The 11286-nt window shown below is 38.0% G+C and overlaps 1 protein-coding gene across 1 annotated transcript; it reads left to right on the top strand.

Moving 5' to 3' along the window:
- Positions 1-5608: 5608 nt before the first annotated feature.
- On the top strand, positions 5609-7897 carry LOC111376601 (the record flags this gene model as incomplete). Its single annotated transcript, XM_022999564.1, has 6 exons — positions 5609-5908; positions 6181-6227; positions 6325-6421; positions 6551-6649; positions 6782-6964; positions 7148-7897. Coding segments are annotated over exons 1-6 (1476 nt in total), but the record flags the coding sequence as incomplete, so codon positions are not given.
- Between the last annotated feature and the right edge of the window lie 3389 nt (positions 7898-11286).

Genomic DNA, 11286 nt, shown 5'->3' on the forward strand with positions numbered 1-11286 from the left:
CGATTCCAATCGAAGTGGACTAGCAATTCGCCAAAAACGAACAAACCCGAAGTTATCACGAAATGAAAAACCACTTTTCTTTGGCTCGATTCCAATCGAAGTGGACTAGCAATTCGCCAAAAACGAACAAACCTAAAGTTATCATGAAATCAAAAGTCACTTTTCATTGGCTCGATTCCAATCGAATTAGATAGCAATTTGCCAAAAACGAATAAATCGAAGTTATCATGAAATCAACGGCCACTTTTCGCTTGCAAGATTCCAATCTATTTAGACTAGAAATTCGTCAAAAACGAACAAACCCGAAGTTATCATGAATTCAAAAGCCACTTTTCATTGGCTCGATTCCAATCAAATTAGATCGTAATTCGCCAAAAATGAACAAACCGAAGTTATCATGAAATCAAAAGCCACTTTTCACTTGCTCGATTCCAATCGATTTAACTAGCAATTTGCCAAAAATGAACAAACCCGAAGCTATCATGAAATGAAGAATAACTTTTCATTGGCTTGATTGCAATCAATTTAGACTAGCAATTCTCCAAAAATGAACAAACCCAAAGTTATCATGAAATGAAAAATCACTTTTCTTTGGCTCGATACCAATCGAAATAGACTAGCAATTTGTCAAAAATGAACTAAACCGAAGTTATCATGAAATCAAAAGCGACTTTTCATTGGCTCAATTTCGATCAAATTGGACTAGCAATTCGCCAAAAACAAACAAACCCGAAGTTATCCTGAAATCAAAAACCACTTTTCATTAGCTCGATTCCAATCGAATTAGACTAGCAATTTGCCAAAAATGAACAAACCCGAAGTTATCCTGAAATCAAAAACCACTTTTCATTAGCTCGATTCCAATCGAATTAGACTAGCAATTTGCCAAAAATGAACAAACCCGAAGTTATCATGAAATGAAAAACCACTTTTTTTAGCTTGATTCCCATCGAATTAGACTAGCAATTTGCCAAAAATGAACAAACCCGAACTTATCATGAAATGAAAAACCTCTTTTCTTTGGCTAGATTCCAATCGAATTAGATAGCAATTCGTCAAAAATGAAGAAACTCGAAGTTATCATGAAATCAAAAGTCACTTTTCATTTGCTCGATTGCAATCGATTTAGACTAGCAAATCGCCAAAAACGAACAAACCCGAAGTTATCATGAAATGAAAAACAACTTTTCTTTGGCTCGATTCCAATCGAATTAGACTAGTAATTCGCCAAAAATGAACAAAAACGAAGTTGTCTTGAAATCAAAAGCCCCTTTTCATTAGCTTTATTCCAATATATTTTGTGTAGTAATTCGCTAAAAATGAACAAACCCGAAGTTATCATGAAATGAAAAACCACTTTTTCTTAGCTCGATTTTAATCGAATTAGACTAGCAATTCACCAAAAACAAACAAACCCGAAGTTATCTTGAAATCAAAAGCCCCTTTTCATTGGCTCGATTCCAATCTATTAACACTAGCAATTCACCAAAAACGATCAAACCCAAAGTTATCAGGAAATGAAAACCCACTTTTCTTTAGCTCGATTCCAATCGAATTGGACTACCAATTTGCCAAAATCGAACAAACCCGAAGTTATCCTGAAATCAAACTCCACATTTCATGGGCTCGATTCCAATCGAATTGGACTACAAATTTGACAAAAATGAACAAACCAGAACTTATCATGAAATGAAAAACCACTTTTCTTTGCCTCGATTCCAATCGAATTAGACTAGCAATTCGCCAAAAACGAACAAACCCGAAGTTATCATGAAATCAAAATCAACTTTTCATTGGCTAGATTCCAATTGATTTAGACTTGCAATTCGCCAAAAATGAACAAATCCGAAGTTATCATGAAATGAAAAACCACTGTTCTTTGACTCGATTCCAATCGAATTAGACTAGCAATTCGCCAAAAATGAACAAACCCGAAGTTATCATGAAATCAAAATCAACTTTTCATTAGCTCGATTCCAATCGATTTAGACAAGCAATTCGCCAAAAAGGATCAACCCCGAAGTTATCATGAAATGTAAAACCACTGTTCTTTGGGTCGATTCCAATTAAATTAGACTAGCAATTCGTCAAAAACGAACTAACCCAAAATTATCATAAAATCAAAAGCCACTTTTTATTGGCTGGATTCCAATCGAATTGGACTAGCAATTCGCCAAAAATGAACAAACCCGAAGTTATCATGAATTGAAAACCCACTTTTCATTTGCTCGATTCCAATCGAATTGGACTAGTAATTCACCAAAAATGAACAAACTCGAACTTATCATGAAATCAAAATCTGCTTTTCATTAGCCCGATTCTAATCGATTTAGACTAGCAATTCGCCAAAAATGAACAAACCCAAAGTTATCATGAAATGAAAACCCACTGTTCTTTGGTTCGATTCCAATCTAATTAGACTAGCAGTTTACCAAAAACGAACTAACCCAAAGTTATCATGAAATCAAAAGCCACTTTTCATTGGCTCGACTCCAATCGAATTGGACTAGCAATTAGCTAAAAATGAACAAACCCAAAGTTATCATGAAATGAAGAACCACTTTTCATTGGCTCGATTCCAATCGATTTAGACTAGCAATTCGCCAAAAATGAACAAACCCGAAGTTACCACGAAATGAAAAACCACTTTTCTTTGGCTCGATTCCAATTGAAGTGGACTAGCAATTCGCCAAAAAGAACAAACCTAAGGTTATCATGAAATCAAAAGCCACTTTTCATTGACTCGATTCCAATCGAATTCGATAACAATTCGCCAAAAATGAATAAATCGAAGTTATCATGAAATCAAAGGCCACTTTTCACTTGCACGATTCCAATCTATTTAGCCTAGAAATTCGTCAAAAATGAACAAACCCGAAGTTATCATGAATTCAAAAGAGACTGTTCATTAGCTCAATTCCAATCAAATTAGATCGCAATTCGCCAAAAACGAACAAACCGAAGTCATCATGAAATCAAAAGCCACTTTTCACTTGCTCAATTCCAATTAATTTAATTAGCAATTTGCCAAAAATGAACAAACTCAAAGTTATCATGAAATGAAGAACAACTTTTCATTGGCTCGATTCCAATCAATTTAGACTAGCAATTCGCCAAAAACTAACAAACCCGAAGTTATCAAGAAATGAAAAATCACTTTTCTTTGGCTCGATTCCAATCGAAATAGACAAGCAATTCGCCAAAAATGAACAAACCTAAAGTTATCCTGAAATCAAAAACCACTTTTCATTAGCTCGATTCCAATCGAATTAGACTAGCAATTCGCCAAAAATGAACAAACCCGAAGTTATCATGAAATGAAAAACCACTTTTTTTCGCTTGATTCCAATCGAATTAGACTAACAATTTGCCAAAAACGAACAAACCCGAACTTATCATGAAATGAAAAACCTCTTTTCTTTGGCTCGATTCCAATCGAATTAGATAGCAATTCGCCAAAAATGAACAAATCAAAAGTTATCATGAAATCAAAAGCCACTTTTCATTTGCTCGATTCCAATCGACTTAGACTAGCAAATCGCCAAAAACGAACAAACCCGAAGTTATCATGAAATGAAAAACAACTTTTCTTCGGCTCAATTCCAATCGAATTAGACTAGTAATTCTCCAAAAATGAACAAACACGAAGTTGTCTTGAAATCAAAAGCCACTTTTCATTAGTTCGATACCAATCGAATTGGACTAGCAATTCGCCAGAAATGAACAAACCCAAAGTTATCATGAAATGGAAAACCACTTTTCATTGGCTCGATTCCAATCGAATTAGACTAGCGATTCGCCAAAAATGAACAAACCCGAAGTTATCATGAAATCAGAATCAACTTTTCATTAGCTCAATTCCAATCGATTTAGACTAGCAATTCGCCAAAATGGAACAAACCCGAAGTTATCATAAAATGGAAAACCACCGTTCTTTGGCTCGATTCCAATCTTATTAGACTAGCAGTTTGCTAAAACTGAACTAACCCAAAGTTATCATGAAATCAAAGCCACTTTTCATTGGCTCGACTCCAATCGAATTGGACTAGCAATTCGCCAAAAATGAACAAACCCAAAGTTATCATGAAATGAAGAACCACTTTTCATTGGCTCGATTCCAATCGATTTAGATTAGCAATTCGCCAAAAATGAACAAACCCGAAGTTATCACGAAATGAAAAACCACTTTTCTTTGGCTCGATTCCAATCGAAGTAGACTAGCAATTCGCCAAAAATGAACAAACCTAAAGTTATCATGAAATCAAAAGTCACTTTTCATGGGCTTGATTCCAATCGAATTAGATAATAATTCGCCAAAAACGAATAAACCGAAGTTATCATGAAATCAAAGGCCACTTTTCACTTGCACGATTCCAATCTATTTAGACTAGAAATTCATCAAAAACGAACAAACCCGAAGTTATCGTGAATTCAAAAGCCACGTTTCGTTGGCTCAATTCCAATCGAATTAGATCGCAATCCGCCAAAAACGAACAAACCGAAGTTATCATGAAATCAAAAGCCACTTTTCACTTGCTCGATTCCAATCGATTTAATTAGCAATTTGCCAAAAATGAACAAACCCGAAGTTATCATGAAATGAAGAACAACTTTTCATTGGCTCGATTCCAATCAATTTAGACTAGCAATTCGCCAAAAACGAACAAACCCGAAGTTATCATGAAATGAAAAATCACTTTTCTTTGGCTCGATTCCAATCGAAATAGACTAGCAATTAGCCAAAAATGAACAAACCTGAAGTTATCATGAAATCAAAAGCCAGTTTTCATTGGCTTGATTCCAATCGAATTGGACTAGCATTCGCCAAAAACGAATAAGCCCGAAGTTATCATGAAATCAATAGCCACTTTTCATTGGCTCGATTCCTATCGAATTGCACTAGCAATTCGCCAAAAACGAACAAACCCGACGTTATCATGAAATGAAAAACCACTTTTCATTGACTCGATTCCAATCGAATTAGACTAGCAATTCACTAAAAACGAACAAACCCGAAGATATCATGAAATCAAAAGGCACTTTTCATTGGCTCGATTCCAATCGATTAAGACTAGCAATTCGCCAAAATCGAACAAACCCAAAGTTATCATGAAATCGAAGGCCACTGTTCATTGGCTTAATTCCAATAGAATTGGACTAGCAATTCTCCGAAAACGAACAAACACGAAGTTATCATGAAATGAAAATCCACTTTTCTTTGGCTCGATTCCAATCAAATTAGATAGAAATTCGTCAAAAACAAACAAACCCGAAGTTATCACGAAATCAAAATCAACTTTTCATTAGCTCGATTCAAATCTATTTAGACTAGCAATTCGCCAAAAAATGAACAAACCCAAAGTTATCATGAAACGAAAAACCACTTTTCTTTGGCTCGATTACAATCGAATTAGACATGCAATTCGCCAAAAATGAACAAACTCAAAGTTATCATGAAATCAAAAGCCACTTTTCATTGGCTCGATTCTAATCAATTTAGACTAGCAATTCACCAAAAATGAACCAATCAGTACATGGAAGTTAATACGCTAAAAAGCTACCATTAGAGGATATGTTCGAGAAATTTATGGCACAAACCAATCAGTACATGGAAGCCAATAACCAATTTATGCGAAGGACGGAAACAACGCTTCAAGATCAAAGTGCAGCGATCAAGAACTTAGAGACACAAGTTGGACAGATGGCAATTTCCATGACGGGTAGAGCACCGGGAAGCCTACCCAGCAATACTGAAATTAACACTAAGGAACATGCAAAGGCTATAACAACCAGGAGTGGAGTACAACTGGCGGAACCACATGTAAAAAGTTTGGGAGCCAACAAGGAATCAACGCCAACCTTGGAGGAAGAAATTGTGGAGCAAATTGACAATGCAACCGGAGATGAGGTTAAGAGGAATTCCAAGACATCATAGGGTAAAAATACTAATCCTGTTAACCCTCATGAGCCTCCTATTCCGTTTCCACAAAGGGTGAGAAAGCATAAAATGGATCAGCAATACAGTAAGTTCCTTGAAGTCTTCAAGAAACTGCACATCAACATCCCATTTGCTGAAGCACTTGTCCAGATGCCGAGCTATGCAAAATTCCTGAAGGATATCCTCTCCAACAAGCGAAAGATAGAAGAACACGAAACAATAATGTTGACTGAGGAATACAGCACCAGAATCCAGAGAAAGCTACCTCCAAAACTGAAAGATCCAGGGAGTTTTACTGTACCTTGCACTATTGGAGACTATCATTTTGATAAAGCTTTGTGTGATTTGGGTGCAAGTATTAATCTAATGCCTCTTTCTATTTTCAGGAAACTCGGCTTGGGAGAAGCAAAAGCCACAACAGTGACATTGCAGTTAGCAGATAGATCCCTTACACATCTAAGAAGAATCATTGAAGACGTGCTGGTAAAAGTGGAGAAGTTCATATTTCTAGCCGATTTTCTTATCTTGGACATGGAAGAAGATAAGGATGTTCCACTCATTTTAGGGCGACCTTTCTTAGCCACTGGGAGAGCGATTGTAGATGTTTAGAAGGGGCAGCTGATATTGAGGCTTGGTGACGAGCAAATCTCATTCAACGTGTTCAAAGCAATGAAATTCCCTACTGAGTCAGATAGTTGTTTCCAGATCGATGTAGTCGATCGAATATTTCAAGACACATTTCGGCTACATCATCCTTCCGATGCATACGAGGCATGCATTGCACATTCACAATCCACCCATTCTGATTCAAGTGAGATTGAGACATGTGCTCGATTTTTGGAGAGTAAACAGCCATATATGCGCAGACGCTGCTATGAAGAGCTGGGAACTAGGACTGCAAAATCAGTGCCATCTATTGTGAAACCTCCCAAATTGGAACTCAAACAACTGCCACCACATCTTCGATATGCGTACCTGGGGGAATCTTCTACACTACTGGTTATTATATCAAGCACTGTCAGTGAGGTAGAGGAAGAGAAATTACTTCGAGTGCTAAGGGATAATAAAACAGCCATTGGATGGTCAATCGCAGATATCAAAGGGATCAGCCCGTCTATATGCATGCATAAGATACTCATGGAGGAAAAATTCAAACCAAGCATTGATGGGCAGCGGAGATTGAATCCACACATGAAGGAAGTGGTTAGAGCTGAGGTATTAAAGTTGCTCGATGCAGGCATTATTTATCCAATATCAGATAGTGCATGGATCAGTGCGGTGCAAGTTGTCCCCAAGAAAGGAGGAATCACGGTGATAGAAAATGAGAAAAATGAGTTGATTCCTACACAGACAGTGACTGGATGGAGAGTTTGCATTGACTACCGTAAACTTAACACAGCTACTCGAAAGGATCACTTTCCATTACCGTTCATTGATCAGATGTTGGAGAGATTAGCGGGACATTCACATTACTGTTTCCTAAATGGGTACTCCGGGTATAATCAGATTCCAGTGGCACCAGATGATCAGGAGAAGATCACTTTCACTTGCCCCTATGGCACCTTTGCATACAAAAGGATGCCATTTGGATTATGCAACGCTCCCTCTACCTTTCAGCGCTGCATGATGGCTATTTTCTCAGACAGGATTGAGAAATTCATCGAGGTATTCATGGATGACTTCTCTGTGTTTGGATCTTCATTTGATGAGTGCTTGGAGCATCTAAGTCTTGTGCTACAATGGTGTACGAAGACCAACTTGGTGTTGAATTGGGAGAAATGTCACTTTATGGTACAAGAAGGCATCGTACTAGGGCATCGAATCTCGGTGAAGGGCATTGAAGTGGATAGAGCAAAGATTCAAGTAATCGAGAAACTACCTCCACCTACATCAGTAAAAGGTGTTCGTAGTTTTCTTGGTCATGCAGAGTTCTATAGAAGATTCATCAAGGATTTCTCAAAAATTACCAAACCTCTGTGCTGTTTATTGATGAAGGAATCCACATTTGAGTTTACTGATGAGTGTCTGCAAGCCTTTAACACTTTGAAAGGGAAGTTGACTTCAGCACCTATAATTATCACACCGGATTGGAATCTGCCATTTGAATTAATGTGTGACGCCAGTGATTATACAGTGGGAGCCGTGTTGGGTCAACGAAGGAATAAGGTATTTCACGTGATCTACTATGCAAGTAAGACTTTGAACGATGCTTAGTTAAATTATGCCACTACAGAGAAAGAGCTTCTTGTTGTAGTCTATGCATTTGACAAATTTCGATCATACCTTGTGGGGTCGAAGGTCATAGTCTACACAGATCATGCCACTATCAGGTACTTAATGGAAAAGAAGGATGCTAAGCCACGTCTCATTCGTTGGATATTACTACTTCAAGAGTTTGACTTGAAAATTAAGGATAAGAAAGGCAGTGAAAACGTGGTGGCGGACCACCTATCTCGGCTTGAGGACACAGAACGGACAGAGACAGTGCAAATAAACGAAATCTTCCCAGACGAACAGATTTTTGGTGTGATGGAAATACCCTGGTATGCAGATATAGTTAACTATTTAGCCAGGTCTATCATACCGCCAGATTATTCAAGTCACCAGAAGAAGAAATTCTTCACTGAATTGAAGTATTATTTTTGGGAAGATCCCATTCTCTACAGGCAGGGGGCTGATCAAATTGTTCATCGCTGTGTACCAGAAGAAGAGGTGCCTTTGATATTAGAAAACTGTCACTCATCTATATATGCAGGGCATTTTGGTGCTTCAAAAACAGCTACGAAGATTCTTCAATCAGGTTTTTACTGGCCTACACTCTTTAAAGATGCTTTTGAATTTGTGAAAAGGTGTGACCGATGTATGCGCACAGGTAACATATCTAGAAGAAATGAGATGCCTTTGAATAGTATCTTAGAGGTGGAATTATTCGACGTCTGGGGGATCGACTTCATGGGACCATTTCCACCATCTTTTTCAAATCAATACATATTAGTGGCTGTGGCTTATGTATCGAAGTGGGTCGAGGCTGTTGCACTACCTACTAATGATGGGAAAGTGGTGATTGAGTTTTTAAAGAAGAACATTTTTACCCGATTTGGAACACCAAGAGCCATAATCAGTGATGGGGGCACACATTTCTACAATTGTCAGTTCGAGCAGTTGTTTGCGAAATATGGCTTTAAGCACCGTATAGCCAGCACATACCATCCCCAAACCAGCGGACAGGTCAAAGTATCCAATAGGCAATTGAAGCGAATACTCGAAGTCACAGTCAACTCATCACGAAAGTATTGGTCAAAGAAACTGGATGATGCCTTGTGGGCCTACAGGACTGCATTCAAGACCCCTATAAGAATGTCACCATATCGACTGGTTTTTGGGAAAGCATGTCACCTACCTCTTGAGATCGAACATCATGTCTACTGGGCAATGAAGAAGTTGAACTTGGATTTGAAAGCTGCTGGTGAAAAATGGCTGTTACAACTGAATGAACTGGATGAGCTCAGAATGGAAGCCTACGAGAACTCAAAGATCTACAAAGAGCACACCAAGAAATGGCATGACATGCATATCCAGAGGCGTGACTTTAAGGTGGGGCAAAAAGTGCTACTCTACAACTCCAGGCTTAAACTGTTTCTAGGAAAATTGAGATCGAGATGGTCTGGTCCATATACCATTACACAAGTGTTTCCACATGGAGCGGTTGAGATCACTCACGACAGCAAGGGGACATTCAAAGTTAATGGACAGCGTTTGAAGCACTATTGGGGTGGTGATTTCTCAAAGGACAAGTCTACCGTCCATCTTGGATCGCCAGAATAATGCAATACGGTGAAGTCGAGCTATCGACTATAACCTAGCTCTGAGTGGGAGGCAACCCACTGTATCCTTAAATTTATTTTATTGCATTGCATTAGTTTAGGAATTTGTTTGAGTTTAGTTTGTTTCGTAGGTCATCGATCATATTTTGCATGATAGCCTAGGCACTACACGTTTAATGTTGCATGAATGGGTGCTAAATGAAGTGTTTGTATGTTCGAGTGTGTGTCACGCATTCCGATGTGCGAAGATGTTCGTTTTGGTTAAGCTTTCAGAATGCGGGACAACATTTATGAAAAATCGATTTTGGTGCCAAGTTTTCGATAAGCATATTCCTCTTTTCAAGTCAAGATTTTCAATTTTTTTGGAATATAGGCGAGGCGAGTCAAAATTTTTAAGTGAAAAACCGATTTCGGGGCAGTTTAAATTTTCAGTCATGGATTGATTTAAAAAAAATAAATAATAATAATAATAATACACCCAATTTGGTCTATGCGGCCGTAGAGACCAACATCCGAAATCCAACCGGGGGAAATTGTTTGCACTATGCGACTGCATAGTGTAGTGGTCACGGGTTTTAACCCGTGACCACACAATTAAACCCCAAGTTCCTCCCCCCTCTCACTCACACTTGAGACCAATCTCCCACTTCACCCATTCACTTGCACACACTCATCACACAAGTGCTTGGATATTCATCTTTAGTGAAACAAATCAAGATTCCAACTTGTCAAGCCAAGGTACGAGTTCTAATCCCAATTTATTTCGAGCTTCATTTCCACATTTTGTTTCAATGTGTGGAATTAGTTAGAATGTGTAATGATTTATTGGTATGGTGTTGTGAATTGGGAAAATTTCATGGTAGGGTTGTTTAAGAAATAGGAAGAAACTAACATTGCACACCACATGTTCGACGAAACGCCACATTGATGCATGATTTGAATTCTTGGATTTTTCACTTATGCAATAGTTTACATCGTTATTGTGTAGCGTTTTTGCTGAACAATCATGTGATATTTCATTTGAAAACCACTACCCTAACATTTGAATTCACAAAGGCACTTCATGGCTAACCTTATTCACTCACGTCACTACCTTCGTCCCTATGTTTTCTTATGCAAACGACCTCCAATTAAGGTGAAATTTGGATATATGCTAGATGTCATTGAGTACTTTCACATGTCCAAAACTTGCCCGGGAAAATTTTGTTATTTCTCGGTGATGCCCGGGGCTGAAGTTGGTCACTTGGTCATGGGTCAAATTTTCTAAAAATGCATGTTCGAGCCATAATTTTGAGTTTTTCATACTTATGCAATGTTAGAGATATATTGATGATTCATGTTTTGAAAAATTGCATAAGCACACGTACATGTGCATGTTGAAGAAAGTTTGGGAGATTATGAATTCAAAGATTATTAATGCCCATTATTCCTATACCAAGTGATTGATATTGTGTACTTCCTTTTTCAGGATGCCTCCTAAAAGTACTTCAAAGGGAAAAGAGAAAGTCGGCTCCTTATTTGGAA

Source organism: Olea europaea, unplaced genomic scaffold (genome assembly GCF_002742605.1).
Source record: "Olea europaea var. sylvestris unplaced genomic scaffold, O_europaea_v1 scaffold153, whole genome shotgun sequence".
Taxonomy (NCBI): domain Eukaryota; kingdom Viridiplantae; phylum Streptophyta; class Magnoliopsida; order Lamiales; family Oleaceae; genus Olea; species Olea europaea.